This window comes from Meleagris gallopavo, chromosome Z (assembly GCF_000146605.3).
Source record: "Meleagris gallopavo isolate NT-WF06-2002-E0010 breed Aviagen turkey brand Nicholas breeding stock chromosome Z, Turkey_5.1, whole genome shotgun sequence".
Taxonomy (NCBI): Eukaryota; Metazoa; Chordata; class Aves; order Galliformes; family Phasianidae; genus Meleagris; species Meleagris gallopavo.
This window is the reverse complement of record NC_015041.2, coordinates 40,490,853-40,509,753: the sequence shown is the minus strand read 5'-3', so window position 1 is coordinate 40,509,753 and position 18,901 is coordinate 40,490,853. Positions and strand designations below refer to the sequence as shown.

Below are 18,901 nucleotides of genomic sequence, written 5' to 3'. Positions count from 1 at the left end.
GTTGAGCATTTCAGCAGTAGTAATTATGGGTCACTTCTGCTAGTACAGTTGTGGTGGTTTTTTTTTGTTTGTTTGTTTTTTAATTACGAGCACAGCCTGGAAGCTCTTGTCCGTTGCAGGCAAAAACAAAAAAACAAAAAACAAAAAAAACAACAATGATTATGACTGTGTTAGAAAAAAAAAAAAGTTAGCATTCTGTAACTGAGAACTTGCTCTATGGAATGTTGTGCTGTTCGTATGTTTGTAGTTTCCCCAGAAATAAGAAGCATTACTTTCAGAGTGACCTATTATTATCATTACTATTATTTTTCTCATCCATTCCAGTACAAAGTTTTTTTCTTAATCCACGAGTTTTACTTTTTTTTTTTTACCCAATTCTCTTCCCTTTTCCCACTGAGAAGGAGGAAAGCAGGTGAACAGCTCTGTGGTATATTGCTTTGCTGCCTGCCAAGTTAAATCACAACACCAGCTCATTTCGTATCTACTTTTGCAAAACCTTCCTAAGACATGTTTATCTGCAGGTCAGATACCAAACAGAGCAACAAAAGCTTTGATAATGTTCCTCTGATACAGGATTCAGCTGTGATGCAATCAATTTGATCAACCATGTATTAACTCACAAATGGTAACGTTGGTATAAAACAAACACAAAAAATGAAAATCAGAAGAGTGAAAGCAGTGCACATTTCACATATGTATTCCTACATTCCTACAGTTAATCTCCTGATGCTCCTAGCACCATCTAAGCCCTCATGCTTCACCTTATATCATTGAGCACTTTTCAAGAACAAACAAGAAACATTTTCAGCTATTTTTAAGTTTTACTTTGGCCTCACAGGGTCTATTGGTCATACCTCAGTTTTGAGATTCAGGTGTGATACTGTACCTCTATGGGTTGGGCTTTCCCAATACTTCTACACAGGACATGCAGGAGAGCAGATGTGAGGCTACCACACTGGAAACACCTCTTATTCTCGTCTAAAATATATTTGCCATCAGAAGCACTAGATAGTCTTCCAGTTGAAGTAACCTCTTAGGTGAAGAGTCCTGCTGCTCAGAACTGTCAGAAAAACTAACAGAATGCTTCCGAGATGAGTGATTTCATATGCTTTTACCAAACACAAATTTTCAGCTGAATTAACATAACTCACAGTTTTTGTCTGTCCACCATTTTCTACACGCCCATCTTTCTTTCTCTAATGCCCTTGATGTTAAAACTGTACTCTGGAGAAGTGTCATCACAAATATAATTTTCTTATGGCATCTGCTTAAAGAATTCCAAAAGTAAGAAGCAATAAAAACTGGTTAGCTAGGCTTTCTCAATTTTAACATAAAGAACAGTTGCTTTATATTTACACTGGCAGATACTTCAATGAGCCTAATTCCAGAATAACTGTCCTGCAGAAATTTGATAACAGCATTAAGAAGTGTACAACACTGACAAAGAGTGTCATACAGATGAACAAATTGTGCCTAATTAAATCTCTAAAATGCACACTTACACTGTGAAACAACTTGAGCATCTTAAGAGGCCCTACATGAATAGTTTAACATTTTCAAGTCCTCAATTCTATCAAAATCATGATGTAGCTATAAATACGTCAGCTATGGTATAGTTTCATAGTACCTTTGACTACTGAATAATCCTTTTTCATAGGAAAAGGACAAAAAAGAGGCCTTATTAAGCAGATACTGATCGAGTGCTTGAACTGGAGTTGTAGGTTTCTAAAACAACACTTTGCTTGAAAGAGTTCCTGCATGGCATCTTTGTAATTTCATACTAACAAAAAAAAAAAAGCTTTGTAAGTTGTAGCCACAGCTTTCAAAAAACTTAGTTTTTCCAAAAGGGCTTGAAAGACTGCTATACAGTTACATCCTCAGGTTTCAAATGACAAGACAAATCACCATCTGCAGAACACTGTTAATAGTAGAGCCACACACATCCCAGACACAATATTTTAACTTACAGAACCTATTCCATCATTAAGACACACGAGACAGATCATTCCCACATGCTGTATCTTTATTGTGCAAGTGTTGTTCAGAGCATTTATTATCCTTCAAAGACACATATCCAAGAACAATTTACATTAACAGTGGCTAAGTTGACAGGAAACAAATCTATTTGCTATGATTTGTACGCATGCAGCATCTCTTGTGGTGTAAAAATCTTAGCCAGGAGGCCAGCCCAACTGACGACCTCCCAGAATATGGAGATGTACATGATAGACAGACTGCCCACCCTCAGGCCCTTCATTCAAAACCATCCGGAATCCATTGGTCAGGCCCAGGTTAGCAGCACACTTCTTGCCAACAATCATTAAATGCCCAAGAAGCTGGAGGAGAAAAAGAAGGGAGAGGGCAAGAAGGGAAGAATGAGAGCAGAGAACTACTCAGAGGTCAGTTAATTCTACAAAATTCAGCCACAGCTCTTCAAATTGCCATCTGTCTGCAATTGATGTTCTCCAAGCAAAGCTATAAAGACTGACTGTGCGTAATAGAGGGAGAAAGAGCAAGCTATGGAATTTTTTCAAGCTAGACAGTAACAAACTACAAAGTATCAGAGAAGCTATACTTTTATCACAGTTAAGGGCCTGGCAACTTCTGCAGGCAACATAAATAATTAAAGAAGAAAAGAAATTTCATCTTGCAAACCTGTAACAGCATTAGCTAAAAAATGCATTGTTCAGGAATTTACAGCTGAATCTCCCTTTCTTCAACTCTCATGGACTGGAAGACCCAACCTCTGTTCCCCACGTTAGAAGTACTACTCTATATATTCTCCATATGAAGTACTACCTATCATAAACTAGAGTTCAGACATGCATCAGGCTGTACTCCAAAACAATGCATTCTGCACTGCAAATACATACCTAGAGATTTGTTTAGCATTATATCACTACCTTTACTGGAAAAGTTGAGTTCCATTCACACTCTAAACTAGAACCAACAACTACTGTATCAGAAAACTACTTATTTCTTCATAATGTCAAGATGAAAAGGGGGAGAGAAAAATATATTATGAAGGATTTAAAAGTAGTTTCGTGTACAGAAAGCTTCTACAGTACTTACAGATTCATCAGAATCTTCTGCTTCAGATAACCTGACAATTGGCTTCTTGGGAATCACTAGAAAATGCGTTGGAGCTTGGGGTGAGATATCATGGAACGCAAGGCACTGGAAGAAAAACAAACAGATAAAAAGTAAACTTGCTTCAGAGAAAGGTAAGGATTTAAGGAAATTGATATGTTCCATGACATGTGCGCTTAGGCAGATTATCAGATATTCTAAACATAGCCAGAGATGTTTTTTTCTTGAGTGATATATTATTCAAGTTTATGATTTTTACACACTGAGCACCTACTTAACAAAACTTACTGGTGCGAACAGAGAATGATCGTTTTTTAAAAGTGTTATTCAAGAGCTGTAGTCAGCAAGTTAATAAGCAAATGACTTAATTTTTCCTTTTCAAATATGTATAACAGCTAAGAGAGCTGATGACACACATATCTACAGAAAATACATGTATTTTCATTTTTCCTCTTATTGCTCAGTTCATTAAGAAAAGAGCAAATAGTTGCCAACCATATTGCAAAAATATCTAAGTATTGCCTTGGTCAGAAATAGGGAACCTGCTTTAGTGAGGGAATTGAACTAGACAGTCTCCAGAGGTCCCCTGCAAATCCTACAATACTGTGATAGCAAGGCAGCTATGCAGTTGAAGCCATATTACATTTCCTGTTCTCAGTAACACCAACTATTTCAGAGAAAGACTATTTCAAAATAGTATGTTAAGGCTGCTATTTCAGATATTTTCAGACTGAGAAAATGGATCACCTTTGAAATATGAACAACTATGCAAGGTAAGTAATTTACCTTATTTTACACAACTATCGAAGTTTGTTCTGAAACTTCACGCAGTACCTTAGACAGATCAAATAAGCCTCAACATAGACATTTACCTCCAGAAGTACGATGCAAGATAACAAGGGTAAGGAGACAGATGTTTCCTTTAAATTAGGAAAGTCCAGTAGGTGAACAAAGAGAAGGGAAAGGACATCTATGCCTGCTTGTGCAAATAACTGACAGTAAAATCAGATTTTGGTACTGCAGTCATCACAGTCTTCAGAAGCCCAGAGTGTGTTTGCACTCAGCTACTGGTAGCTAGAGGTCATCTCTGACTTACTCATCCACTTCACAGCAAAACTTACAGCAGTAATGTTCCTCAAAATGTGTCTTTCCTAGAGGTTTCATTTATTTGTTAACCAATAAGGAAATTCCTACACAACTCCACATCTACAGCTTTTCTAGTTCTCCTGCAGCAACTGAAGCCATTGTCAAGCACCAGCTTTATCACATATTACTTTATTCTCCAATCTATCTTATCTTAAACTACCTTTACAAGGAAGGCCAGTTCTAAATTTCTGTTGAACTGCTTGTTTCTCCCTAATAGAGTGGCAAACAAAGATTAAAACCAAATGACTAAAACTAATTTGCACATAATTACATAAATTTTACATTGTACTCATTTTTTCCAAAGCAATTTTTCTGTGGCTCTGTGGGGGAGTGCATATGCACAAACTAATTCAAGTAATTTAATGAGCTAAAATCCAGCAACAACTAATTTTCTGCAGAATAGGTAGCAGAAGTAGTAGTCAACAATCAGAAAAGAAGACCTGAGGGCACAAAGGAAATCAACTGTCACCTTTGCAAGTGCTGTTTTTATTTTTGACACAACTAAAAGAACAGTGATAAGGTTTAACTCTACAGAGACTTTGTACTTTGCATTATTTTTCTCTGCACATCTATTTACAATGCAAAGTCTTCCCTGTATCAGTATTACTTCACTTTAATCTCTAAACATATCTTCAGTATAGTTAATAAAATGAATTAAAGGTTATTCTCTCTAAAAACATCTAAACTCTGAAAGCATAGTTTCAGGTAAAAATCAACCAATACAGTAGAGTTAATCACTCTTCCAAAGAGTACTCAGTATTGGTGGCTGTCAGAGCTGCCTATCTACTCTCAAGATTAATCAAGCAGCCAGCAGTACCCTTCTCAATCAAGCTATCTTAAGGCTGCTACCAGGACAGCTGAGGGAGAGTCTCACGCAGCTTTCCCTTGGTACAGAAAGGACCAAACACATCCCGACACAAAGACACAGTATCCTGATACTCTGAAGCCAGGGAAACTTCTCTTGAAAGTATACAGCAGCTGCAACATTACTACGATTTGTTAAAACATTGTTTCAGGCTGCCCATAATTGTTAAGCACACAAATAAGGCACGGAGATGTATTCCGTAGCCTACGCTGCCGGTAAACCATTACTTCAAGAGACACCCACCTAGCGTATCGTATTAACGTCAAAAAAACTGAAGTTAAGCTAAATGCTAACTTAAAGCCAACACCTCGCAGCTAACACCTGCTTTCACATCCCAACCAGCTTACTGAATTCCCGTACACCGCGATGAACTAGCAGCCACGTCTCTGACAGCAGACCCCCAACCACAGGATGGCTGCTTCCAGACTTCTACCAACAGAACCAGCAGCTAGAACGCGTCCTCATTTCCTGCTTTAATAGCACAGACCAGAGATCCGCCGCAGAGCCCGGGGGACAGAGCCCCACACACTCCACGGCGCTGCGAGGCGGCGCTGCTGGACCCGCGCACAAGACCACGGGAATCCCGCTCGCGGGCAGCAAGGCCGCAGCGCCGGGAAGCTTCAACGCGGCACACGGGCCGCCGACACCGCGGGGCCGGGCGCCAAATACCGCCAGTCCGCGGCCGCATAGCAGAGCCAGCCGGCGTCTGGAGACTCCATCCCGCCCACCCCAAGGCCAGGAGTGGCTGTAAGAAAGGGGCGCCCTGCCCGCACCTGCTCGTCCTCATAGATTATGTTGGCGGGAATCTCTTTGCGGATAATCTTCCCGAAGATGGTATCCCCACCGGGGCGCGCGGCCTGCGCCTTACGGATCTCGTCAGCCATGCCGACGCACCGCAAGACGACCGCCGCCGACGCGCTTGCTCACCGCCGCAGCCCCGCCCCTCGCGGAACTCATTAGTCCAGCAGAGCACCGCCCCCTTTTTCCTCTTCGCCATTGGTTGAATTGCCTGCCTTTTTGGCTAGGCCCGCCTCGCCGGCCCCGCGTTCTGAAACGGGGAACGTATAAGCGCCATGCGGCGCGGAGGGATCTAGCGAGGACGGGGTGAAGCGAATGCGAGGCGTGTTGCGGGAGTTTGTGTTGGTTGCAGTCGCTCACTGCGGTTTCAGGCATCCGGCGCCTGCAGCTGCTGGCACAGAGCATGAAGTTCCTGATTTGTTATACGCCTCTGGTAATAGTACAGAAATTCTGCATCTTTAGACACTACACAAAGCTCTGAACGCTGGGATGACGTTCTGTGCCTCGTTGTGGTCCTGCATTAATTTATTTTGGAGTGTACATGCCCAAAGGATTCTACTGGAGTACAAGGGCTAAAATGAGGAAGGAATTGGTGCTTCATGGGCACCAATTTGGTTTCTCTCTTTGTCTGTTTGTAAGGAAAAGATGGATGAAGTCATTCCGTTGGCCTGGAGGAGTTCTTAGTCTGGAATATATGTTTAAAAAAAAAAAAAAGCCTTAGTGATAAATACAGAAATACAGTAATTTGATACAGGTTGGATTGTTTAGCAATAAGGACTAGTACGTTAGTTTAAGAACCAATAATTACCTTAACAAAAGGAATCTCTAAGTGGTAGTTCTGAAACTTTCCGTTTTGGCTTCAGTGGGTGAAGAGTTTTGTTTTTTCTCTATAATTTTGCACTGGGGACATAATAGAATACAATCTTCCAGACTGGGGAAAAGTGGATAAAAGTGGGTCAAAGGCTTCAGTGATGAAGCTGATGGTGAAAAAAGGGAAAGAATTAGGTGGGCACTCGAGCAGACTGAATGCATGCCCAAAAGGACATTAGCACATATTTACGAGTCCTTGAAAAAGAATGACTATGTCTGCCGGTGTACCGACTATGTATGTCTTAACTGTTCAGATGTACTATCTGAACTCCAAGAGGATGCCCTTGCTTGTCAAGTCAGCTGGTGCACATTGTGAGGAGTAAAGGCAAGCTGTTTTCTAACACCAATAGGAGTAAGAGAGTTTTCTTCTTTTTTGTCTCTCAGATGATGAGTTGGCAAAGAGCAAGCTAAATGTTTTTGTGATTGGGCAGAAACTTTTTTTCAAGTAGCTGACTTCAATTTTTTGTCTCACTGGATATATTGTTCTGAAAATAGTAAAATGTTTTCAGAGCATTGTGTCCATTTCATTTACAGCTACAAGTAATCCTGCAAGTGATAAAGACAATTTCTTCTGCTAAGAGGTCAATTTTTGTTGTGAGATACATAGTCCCTCATAATATAACGCTTATAGTCCATTTCGGAAATCTGACATTAAAAATACTTAGTAAACTATCTTTAAATATAATTGCAATTAAATGTAGTAAAGCAAGAGTAAAAAAAAAAAAAAAAAAAAGGCAGTAAAGCTGATTACATTTTAAATCCTTATGCCCCCTTTTTTTCTTAGAAGGATTAGGTTTTGCAGGGTAAGACCGCCCAGTGATGGCCATAGTGGGGCCGCGCGGGGTCGCAATGTGTGCAGCTGAAGCCGGGCCGTACAGCGCAGTGCGAATGGCTGCAATAGGCCCTGGGGGCGCGGCCTCTGTTGGATCGCGGCCCTCAGCTGGAGCGGAACGAACGCTCCTCGGTACCAGAGAAGTGGCCCGTTGGGCTCGGTCGGGTAGCGTGGTAGGCTGCACCCGGCTGCGCCGTGCCTGGGGGCGGGCCGGAAACTCCGAGCGTGCCTTCCGCTTCCGCAAATCTGTCGCCATGGCGAGCCGCGGGAGGGTGAGCGCAGTGCGCATGCGTGGTGGTGAGGGGGCTTCCGTTGTCGAGGCTAGCGGGTCCCGCTGGGTGAAGGGCTGGCCGGATTCAGGCCTTACGGATCGGCTTTTCCTGGTCCTCGGGGGCTGCATTGAATCAACTGGAGCCTGGGCCGAACGGGGAAAGGACGGAGGCGGCCCGCGCGGGGTCGTCTGGTCGGGGTCGTCGCCGTCCCTTCCCCGTTCGGTCCGTACCCGCCTGAGCTTCCGGGAAAGGAACGGACGTCGAGGAGAGCGGACTGTTGCCGCTGTCCGCCGGCGGGTCGGGGTCTGTCTGTCGTGCTGTGTTCGGTGCCAGCTTCCGTGGGTCTGTTTGTCGGTTATGGAAGTGTAAATAGAAGCGGCACACATAATGTACTTATTACATTTTCGCTTATATTTCATTGGAAGTTACATGAAAAATGTCGATCAGAGAGTTCAAAATAATCATATCCTTCCTCTGATTTTGTCAGGCTTATGTCTTTGACTCAAAGCTGGTAGTAATGTTGATTGTGCTGTTTCAAGAATGGTGAAAATATAGAACAGGTATATTTTAAAATATACTGTTCAAATGGTGTGGTCAGATCTACTAAAATAGATTTGTAGGACAAGAAATGCAGTTGCTGGCTGCTAATGTTGTTTGTCAGTCTGTTTTCCACAGTTTTATCCACCTGGGGAGTGGTGGATAATGGAATGAACAGCACAGGTATTTGCTGGCTGTGAATTATTGAGGACATGGAAAGCGAGTGGAAGTTAGCAGTGTCCACCTCTTCCATATATCTGCACATGTGGTTTAACTCATTGTCAACTCTTATACCAAGTCTTGTAAAATAAAAGGTTTTTGCATAAGCATGCCACTGACTTTTAAGTGGTAGAGAGTGTGCTGGTCTGCCTTATGGCACAAAAATATATTGCAGCAGTATATCTGCAACAGCAGGATACTTGATACTGAGTTATAATGTCTACTCGCTGAGATAAAGTGAGATTGGAATTTGTTGGTGTTTGTAAGTTGTCCCTTAATAGCACTGAAGTTGAGATAATGTTATACAACAGAAGTAGTGGTAAACTGGTAGAAGGCTCTTACTGCTTATAGCTTTTCCCTCTTGTCATCTGTCTTTTGTGTGTTTATATCTCAGGATGAATTATGCTGAGCCAAGTGAGCAGCATAGGAGAGGAATCAGGAAAATGGCTTGATGCCTGGTAGAAGTAGTAGCATCCATAGAAACATGCTGCTGCTTTCTCTACCACTGAGGGACTGAAAGCAATGTTTTTTCTAGGGCCCTGACAGGATGTATTTACTGGCCACTCTCCTGTGATTGGCCTTTCACCTCTAAGGCGTAGGCCTGCTTACTGCTCTAGTCCACAAATAAAGAGAGTGAAAAACATAGGTATTTCTCATTTACAAGTGTGTGTTTCCTCTGTTTCCTTTTGAGAAATTTGTTGAATAGTAATTGTGAGAACACAATTCAAGGTTATCATGAAGTACTGAGAACTGTGCCATCCTGAAGTGCCTAAAAATACTAGAAAAAACTAGAAACAACTTCAGAAGATGTCCCCTTAACGATCTTTCTGGACATGGAGTCAGGATTTCCTGAAGATTGCATTAATTCATTACATTCTATGTGGATAAGCAGTCAAAACTGTATGACTGTAAGCTGTGATTCTCAATAATTTTGCTGTGTATCTATAGGCAGATCTGTCATTGTTACATTGGAAAGACTTTGTTTTGTTTTGGATTTTCCGTGTCACCTGAAGAAGATATTAACTAGGTATTACAGAGGGACATTAAAAATGTGTTCTAACTAGTGACTGTACGATTTTGAAATTCATTTGAAATTCACTTTTCACTTTCAATGGCTTGTGAGAGTACTTTGGCTATTTAGATTTCTTTTTTTTTTTTTATTGCGCGAGTATCCACTAAAATGATCATGCTAGTCCCTTTAGGTGACATATTTCCACAGTTATTCTGGTTCTGTTGTTTCTGATTTATATTGGCGTAATGGATATGCTTGCATGAACGTATCTTCAGGATTATATCCCCATTATATTAAATGATTATTTAGAAATGTACTGTTGGTTCTGCAGTATTTCAGGTTGATCTGAAATATCTAGAACTGTCCAGGATTTTTTCTTAAATCTGCTTTGGCTGCAAGCTATCTGATCAGGAATTGAGGTAAAGTACCTCAGATATTGATTTCATACCAAGTGTACTAAATGGAAGTGCTGTGAAAGATCAACCAAAACACTTCTAATCACAGCATAGTTGTTTTAACTAAGAATCTTCCTTGCAAGCGTACTAATTCTATTCATTTTCGTATTTACAGGCTTTGAGGCTTTTTAAATTGTTACACAGAACTCGACAAGAAGTTTTTAAGAATGATACAAGAGCACTTGAAGGTAAGATGGGCTTTTGTGTGATGAATGCATGTTACATGCCAAAATAAGATTGATTCTTATTGGTGTCATTGCTGTGTCCATTAGAGCTACTTTTTAATGTTATGGTGAGGAAGCTGTACCAGTGCTGTTTTTTTGTATGGATATGAAAGTGGTGAAGAGAGCTAAAAATACTACCTTTTCTGGAGGAGGCGGTGTCATTTCTGCAGCTCCAGTTTGTACTTAACAAAGCTAATGCTCCCATAAAAACGAGAGAGTATGTGATGCAAGAGCCTAAATGCAAGGTAAGGAGATGGGATCAACGTAATTTCAGTAGAAATCATGCTGTCTCATCCAGTTTTTTCATGAGAAATAGTTAGCTGGATTCATAGAATCAATCACAGAATGGCTCGGATTAGAAGGGACCTTGAAGATCATCTAGTTCCCCACTGCTGTGGGTAAGGTTGCCAGCTGCTACATTGGGTTGCCATGGAACCTATCAAGCCTGACTTTGAACACCTTCAGGGTGGAGGCATCCACTGCATCTCTGGACAGAGTGTTCCAGTGCTTCGCTACTCTCTGAAGTATTTCTTGCTAACCTAAATTTCACCTCTTTCAATTTAAATCCATTCCCCCCCAATATTACCACTATCTACCTGTGTAAAAAGTTGGTCCTCCTCCTGCTTCCAAGTATTGGAAGATCACAGTGAGGTCTCCTTGGAGAAGGCTAGATGAGCAGATCTGGCATTGTGTCTTCCTCCTGTACCAGTAAACTCAAAATATAACATCACCTGAATTCTATGGAAATCTAGTATTTTTCAGAATGAGTGTGCCAAGGAGGTGTTGATATATATATATATATTTTTATTAGGGGAAAAGGGTAGATAAGTAGCCGAAGGAGCGTAGTTAAGCCAAGTTAAGAAGCAGACCTGAGGCAGATATCACAGCCTTATCGTCACGAGCTTTTTTCAATCACAAAGACAAGATATTATTGTTTTCTTCACATTTTATTTACTTTGCTTACTTTATTTAGCTGCAAGACAAAAGATAAACGAAGAATTCAAAAATAACCAAAGTGAGACATCTGAAGAGAAAATAAATGAGGTATTTCTTGTTTTCATTATACTTAGGGTTGGGTTTTATTTGTTTTGTCTTTGAGTAAAAAGAGCACCTTTTACTTAAAAAATCCCTAAACCACCACAGATACTTATTGAATCATTACAAGAGGTGGTTCTGGAAAGGCTTTCCCATGCATCTGTGTTTATAAATATATTGATCTTAATAGTCTGTCATAGAATTTTGCACATAGGAAAAATACTTAAGAGGTAGGCTTTTTCTAGTGATAATTTTGAAGTGTATATTCTTCAGGGGAAGAAACTGCTCTGTTTTTCATGGATTTTTTTTTCCCCCATTCTGCTCATAATTTATATTTGAGTTTTGTTCACTTGAATTTACCTGTTTAGTTTGTTGTATAACAAAGTTGTGAAAGTTTTAAATAATCTGCTCAGTAATTGGCAGAGATGAGAAATTTTTTTTTGATTCTTGAGCACTAATGAGATGGCTTATTCTGTAAGAGATGAAAAGAAACTAACAGTCATGACTATTGTAACTATTGTATATTTATACCTATTGGAGTTTTTTGCTTCTTTCCTCATGGTGCATTAAAAGTAATAAAGTATTTTGCTAGTTCACTTTGTAAGGTACCTTTGTTTAGTTGTTACTTTAACACGTTTTACTGAAAGACGTATTGAGAGCTAGAAATAAAGCTTCTATATGAACTATTTCTAGCATTAGCATCCATATAGAGGAAGTAATTTAGTCAGTGACTTTTAGCCTTGTAAGGGACTGTATGGGATTTCTAATAACACTGAGATTGATGTTTTGGAAGAAGTTGCCTCCACCTGTCATGGAGAGAAATAAATCTAAACATCTACGTCACGTCAGCCACTCAGTTATATCATAAATAGTTCATAGCACTTAGTCGTCACTTCGTAGCTTTTCTACTTGTTGTCAGGCCCTGCTAGTGATAATTCTGTGTTTACATTCCACATATGTGGTCAATTAAATTGTTCTTTCCTTCTGTGATACGTGTATGGAAGACGTACTTGCTGTAGTTTTATATTTATATAAAATACATACATATTATATAATACATACGTATATAAATATATACAAAATATATAAATATATGTGTTATTAATGGCAACCTACAAAATACATGTCACCTTTTGAATACGTGTTAATTAATATACTGATTAGAGGTCTGTGGAAGAAGTGCTAGAATTTCATTGACACTGCAGTTTCCTAAAACACCATGGAAGCTTGGTGTTTTATTATTTATCAAAGGCAGGGGAATTGAATCAAACAATTCCTAAAAATCTAGATACGTACTTTCATAAACACCTAGGGAATTAGGGTTCTGCTTCTGTACAGCAGCTAACAAAAGCAAATACTGACCAACCAGATGCTCATTACTTTGCCAGAGTTGAAAGCTGCAAAGTCTTCTAACATGACATGGCATTATTTAGGAATATAGTAACCAAATGCCTAGAGAAGTAAGAGTAATTGCAATATTAGGAAGTGAGAGATAGATAACACAGCTTACCGTGGTGTTGCTTGTTTTGTGAAGCAGTCTCAAAGCAGATGACAGTTCCTTTAATGTGAAGCTGAATTGGAAGGAGTGTATGCAGTCTAGCTCCTAATGGGTGTTCTGGATGTTTCCCCTTTGAAAGGAGAAGGGTGCAGAGAAATTTTGTGTAGATGCCCAAATCCTCAGCTCCAACTTTTACATTGCAGAAAGCCTCTCATGTTGATATACACTGCTTCCTAGTGTAGGCATGTTTGCCAGGGTGTCTCATTTGTGCAAATTAATTTATTTTTGACAAGAGTATACATTTGACAAGTATAAGGCTTCTGATTATTGTTTAGCAAAATATGCAAGGCTTACTCTACTTATCTTCTTAGTGAGGAAGTGAATTGTAGGTCTTTCGCCAATTATGCTGTGCTAATCTTTAGATAGTATCTGTTCCTCTACCTCTTTTAATGAGCCTCAATATTCTTACCTTCTGTCAAATCATGCCCCTTTTTTGCCACTTTATTTCAAAAGCAGGAATGTTAAAGAGATAGCTTGCCCTTTTAGTAGGTGTAAGTCAAACTATGTTACTGAGACATGATGTAGGTTATCACTGAAATGGTCTGTGAGGCCATCATGTGAAGTCCCCGGTGAATGGAAAAAGGGAACTGCTACTCCCATATTCAAGGGAGGGAGAAAGGAAGACCTAGGGATCTACAGGCCAGTGAACTTCATGTCTGTGCCTGGGAAGATCATGGAGCAGATCCTCTAAGGCAGCCGGCATGGCTTCAGCAAGGGCATATCATGCCTCACCAGTCTGGTGGCCTTCTATGAAGTGACAATGTTGGTAGACAAAAGAAGGGCAACTGATGTTGACTACCTGGACTTGTGCAAGGCCTTTAACGTGGTCTCACACCACATCCTTATTTCTAAATCGGAGAGGTGTGGATTTGAAGGCTGTACTGTTAGATGGATGAAGAATTGGTTGGTTGGTTGTAGCCAGAGAGTTGTTGTCAGTGGCTGTATGACCAGGTGAGGACTAGTCACAAGTAGTGTCCTCCTAGAGTCTGTCTTGGGACTAGTGCTCTTTGACATCTTTATCTAATATAGACAGTAGGATTGAGTGCACCCTCAGTAAGTTTGCTGATGACACTAAGCTGAGTGGTGCAGTTGACACAGAAGAAGGGAGAGACACCATCCACAGGGACCTGCACACGCTCCAAAAGTGCGCACACAGTAATCTAATGAGGTTTAATAAGGTGAAGTGCAAGGTATTGGCATTCGTTGAGAGCAGCCCTGCAGAGAAGGACTTGGGAGTCCTGATGAACAAAGAGCTGAACATGAGTTAGCAGTGTGTACCTGGAAGGCCAACTGAATTCTGGGCTGCATCAAAAAAGGAGTAGCCAACAGGGTGAGGGATATTTATTATCCTCCTCAGTTCTGCCATCTTGAGGCCCCGTCTGGAGTACTGTGGCTCCCACTATAAGAAGGACATTGGAGAGGGTCCAGAGAAGGGCTACAAAGATGATCAGAGGGCTCAACCACCTCTCCTATGAAGAAAAGTAGAAGAAATTAGGCTTGTTTAGCTTGGAGAAGAGAATGCTCTGGGGAGACCTTAGTACCTTCAGTACTTGAAGTGAACTTACAAGCAGGAGCTGATTTTTTACATGGTCTGCATGGATAGGACAAGGGGAAAGGTATTTAAACTAAAAGAGGACAGATTCAGGTTAGATTCCAGGAAGAACTTCTTTACTCAGAGTGTGGTAAGAGACTGCAACAGTTTGCCCAGAGAAATTGTGAGTGCCCCATTTCTGGAGGCATTCAAGGTTGTGTAGGATGGGATCCTAGGCAGCCTGATCTAGTGGTTAGCAACCCTTCCCATGGTAGAAAGTTTGGAACTAAGTGATCTTTAAGGACTCCTCCAAATTAAGACATTCTGTGATAAATGTATTTACTTGTTTTGGTAATTGCATTCTACAATATTCCTTTGCAGTTTTAATCAGATTTGCTGTGTTCTATTCAGCAAAAGGTTTAATCATGCTGTAGCTATTTTATCAGCTGTGACCTCCAAAGTGAAAGCTACGTAGAGACAGTAAATAGCTTACTGAATAGTAGACCTGACTGACTTTGGTAATTGAATAGCTCTCTAATGTAGAAAATACCTTCAGAAAAAAAAAAAATTACATGCTATTTAAACAACTGTTTGTTTGTTTCTTTTTATTAGCTTTTGAAAATTGCTTCAGATGTTGAAGTGATTCTCAGAACTTCTGTTATTCAGGCAGTCCACACAGATTCTGACAAAATATGTAAGTAGAGCTGCATGCTTAAGGACGTTTTAATTTTCTTAAATTTTTTTTAGTGGGAACTATTAGAAGAGAAGCTCAAACTACCTTTAATGCCCTCAGTGTAAAAAAGAAGTTATATTTGGTATCCTAACCATTTAGCTTGCATGTACTGGCTAACCCGTCTGTGTATGTATGAATGAATTAGCCACAGTATCTGCAGGTTCTTGCTGTAACATATAGGTAGAAGTTACCTGAGGAGAATTAACAAATGTAATCTGTATGATGCCTGTCCAACAGCAATTTCTTTGAAATGCTGGTTTTTTTTATCCAAAACTTTATTTTGACTGTTAAAGCTTCAAGTGGTGCCTTAGAATATTTGCCACATGATGACAGCCTTGATGCAGAGCCTATCAGATTCTGAAATCTTGGCTCCTGGCTTGGAAAATTTATTGTGGAAGAGAATAAGTTCATCTTGCAGCCTCGTGGTAGGATATAGAAGAAATCTTCAGCTGCATACATCATTTCCTTTCACTTATGCTTAGTGGAGTCTCAGTGTAAATCTTCGTATATACTTTCAAGTTTTGGTTTTGGTAAAGCATTTAACATTAGGATAGCCATAATGATTGAGGCCAGAGATTTGTCTAGACTGTACTGGCTGTAAATCGCTATTGTATAGAAATTCTAGGCAGATGAGAATAGAAGAGTAGGAACAGAGGCAATGTGCTTTGCTATCTTCCATCTGTTTACACTCGTGTTTTCTCTCATCATCCACTGAAATTTCTTGTATTCAGGAGCTTTTGACAGAGAATTTAGTATGTTTTATAAAAGAATAATTTGCTGTGGTCTTGCTTATCAATTGCTATCCATTTTTGCCAAGCTGCTCTTGAGTTTTTAAGACCTTAGTTGCCTCTGTTTTGCTTTCTTCATCTATGGTAAAGCTTCTCTCTGAAACAGCGGCTGAATGTTTGTGATCATTCTGTTGCTTTATTCTGTGCTGTTCTCAGTTCTACTATATGCCTTTTCAGATGAGGGCATCAGAGCTAAGTGGAGTCATCAGACTGTGAGCAAACTAGGAGTTTTTGGCTGCTGTGTGCATACATGTATTTATTTTTACAAACTTACCTTGTATTCATTTAAATAATTTAGATAATCATAGTAATCAAAGCAATTTAAAAAAGAGATTAATTTAAAAAATTAAAATTAAAAAAAATAGGAGAGGAAAAGAAGAAGCTAAGGAAAATTTGTTACAGAAGGTTATTGCTGCAGAATTGTCTTTAAATAAGTTACTGTCAGAATCTTTAGTACATTTTTTTTTCTATTTTAGCTGACAATGTATGGTTTAGTTTCATCTGCTGCTGTTACTTCTCTGCAGTCCTGCCTCTCAGCTTTAGACAATGAGAAGAAATATTGGTATGGAGACCTTTTTTCCCAATCAAATGAAATTATTCTAGTTGTCTTAACTCTAGAACCAGTGCACAGGGCCACATTATTCTTTATAAAGAGAATTTGGGACTACTGTGTATAGTTACGTTTGGATTCACCAGTAAATTAGTTTAGAAAAGAAAGACTGAGTTTTCCTTACTAAAGAGAAAACATTTTCATTTTGGAGTTTGTTAGTCACAGTAAACATTTTTCTTATACTTTTTCTTTTTTTTTTTTTTTTTTTTTCAGATTCAGTATGTTAGGTTACTGAGCAGCATACAAATGTCTCTTATTTTATTCATTTCCCTTATCTTTCAAATTAAACTTGTGCAAGTAAAACATAAACTTTAGCAGTGCTCCGTACTCACAGTATGTTTTGATTGATTTACTGTGTGTATGTTCAAAACTTAGCTTCTTGAACGAAGGTTTAAAAGTTCTTTCATCTTCATCTGTTTGTACTTGGTATTTTTCAATATTTTGAAATTTATTATATAAATTCTGTCTTTTGCATTTCTATTTCATGTATCTGTTCCAAGTGTGTATATCAATGTGACTTGTCATAATCTTAATTATCAGTTTTTTTCTGTATAAGAGAAGAGGAATTGAAATTTTATTTCAAGATCTTAGAAACTTATTAAATGCATTGCTACCAGTCCACAGAGGAAGAAATAACATAACCTCAGGGAAATCAGTTTTCCTGCTTATGGTTTGTAGGATATCAGTGTACTCTGGACCAGATGTTTGTTTTTGCACTTACAGATACACACACACACATTTGTAGGTTTGTTACAATTTTAGAAGCTGTCTGACTTGGTCCAAGTGTTTGTGCTTTATTTTGTACTGCTTGACCAAATCTGACATGACACAGCTCTTCCTCCTCATGGGGAAGGGTCAGGTTGATTTCTGAGGAGCTAGATGCAAGAGTTTAGTAAGGGATGGGTTAAAGTGATACATAATTAGGCAAACCACAGTTTTGTGCAGCTCTATGAGGATATGGCAGTCAGAATTTTCAATTGATGCTTTCTTTTTCTGTTGGCATTTAAAGTATGTAAGAAGATGAATATTTTACAGATTAGATTTCAGGAGGCTGGAGTGGAAGGCTATGTCAAATTTAATATTAGTTTTGGGAACTGTTGAAGTAAACAATCTGGGTTAGGACTTACTGACTGACTCAACTTACTGTTCTCTCTTGTGCTAAATGTTATTGCAATTCTTTGCCATTTTTTTAATCAACTACTAATACTATTAAAATATTTTCAGTGTTCTTAAAAGCAAAAAAGTCAAAAATGTTCTTCCAACAGAAGGTAAAATCATAAAATCAATATAATGTTGTACTACGTTGGTAACATGATGCTGCTTCTTTGCTTACCATAAGCTTAGATTCTTGTTTGACTGACCTGATTTTTTGTTTTTAAATGTAAAAACAATTCTATCATTTTAAATAATATTTGCCATAAGATGATATTCTTAATAGTTTTTTTTTTTTCTTTTACAGTGCTCTTACCCAGGAAGGATCTGCTACAAGACAATATTCCTTACTTTGATAAACCAACAAAAAAGCATGAATCCTGAGAAGAGTGTGCCCTTCTTCACAGTGGGTTAAAACCTGGTAATGAGAACTCTGAAAAACAGTAGTGTGTACCTGTCTTAATTGTTTTCCAAATTTTAATTTAATGCCAAGAAAATGTGGACTGAAACCAGTTTTGTTTGTTATGATATCATCATGGACTTCTTTTGAGGAAGATGGTACTATTTCCACAGAAACTTGAGAGACACAATTGCCTTGAAAAAGAAAGTGTGTAAATGTATGTACTGCTAAACTTCAGAGAGGAGTTTCAGATATAGATTGTTTCCTAGCAGTTTAGAATTTTGACAAACTAAACACAAGTGAATTGCAGCTCTTAATCCCGATAACATTACATTATATACTGCTTTGAAATAACTGAAAACCATGTTGTAAAACTTATCATTAAATTTATGCTTCACATAAAAAAGCTTGAATTCTTAAGTTATTAACTTTACGCTAAAATACTGTAATGTTTGAAAAAGTTCTTAAGGCTTGTCTGAATAAATTATTCAGGTGTTACAGAAAGGCAAGAGTGTGCAGTGTTTGTCTTCTCTCTCACACCTTTGAATGGAGCAGAATTGGCAGGGTTTGAGTTCATGAATGACAATGAAACAAGAAAACTGAAGGATATTGTTTTAGATCACAGGGCTTGAGAATTTTTTTTAAATCTTGTGACTGTGTTGTGGCAGTTTCCGAAGAAAAGAGACTTGTTTTTCAGTTGTAGTGGCTCTGATTTCCTGAGGCTGGGTTTATGGTGAGTTTTACCAAGCCATTATCAGTTCCTTTTTTTTTTTT

The 18,901-nt window shown here is 39.0% G+C and overlaps 2 protein-coding genes across 5 annotated transcripts; one reads left to right on the top strand and one right to left on the bottom strand.

The window, feature by feature from the left end:
- Positions 1 to 2,002: 2,002 nt before the first annotated feature.
- On the bottom strand, positions 2,003 to 6,043 carry HINT1 (histidine triad nucleotide binding protein 1). The gene is made up of 3 exons (XM_010725874.3): positions 5,875 to 6,043; positions 3,073 to 3,177; positions 2,003 to 2,336 (listed from the first exon to the last, which is right to left on the bottom strand). Exons 1-3 carry the CDS (start codon positions 5,983 to 5,985, stop codon positions 2,172 to 2,174), a joined length of 381 nt encoding a protein of 126 aa, XP_010724176.1. The 5' UTR covers positions 5,986 to 6,043; the 3' UTR covers positions 2,003 to 2,171.
- A 179-nt stretch (positions 6,044 to 6,222) lies between these two features.
- Positions 6,223 to 18,631, top strand: LYRM7 (LYR motif containing 7). Of its 4 annotated transcripts, XM_019610563.2 has the most exons (6): positions 7,604 to 7,873; positions 10,212 to 10,284; positions 11,294 to 11,364; positions 15,057 to 15,138; positions 16,442 to 16,527; positions 18,035 to 18,163. In XM_019610563.2, the coding sequence occupies exons 1-5, from the start codon at positions 7,619 to 7,621 to the stop codon at positions 16,513 to 16,515; spliced, it is 555 nt and encodes a 184-aa protein (XP_019466108.1). In that variant the 5' UTR covers positions 7,604 to 7,618; the 3' UTR covers positions 16,516 to 16,527; positions 18,035 to 18,163. The 4 variants fall into 4 exon arrangements, with proteins under 4 accessions (XP_010724172.1, XP_019466108.1, XP_010724174.2 ...); XM_010725870.3 differs by lacking the exons at positions 7,604 to 7,873; positions 16,442 to 16,527 and adding an exon at positions 6,223 to 6,332 and having other exon boundaries at positions 18,035 to 18,631; XM_010725872.2 differs by lacking the exon at positions 16,442 to 16,527 and having other exon boundaries at positions 18,035 to 18,631.
- Positions 18,632 to 18,901: the final 270 nt, after the last annotated feature.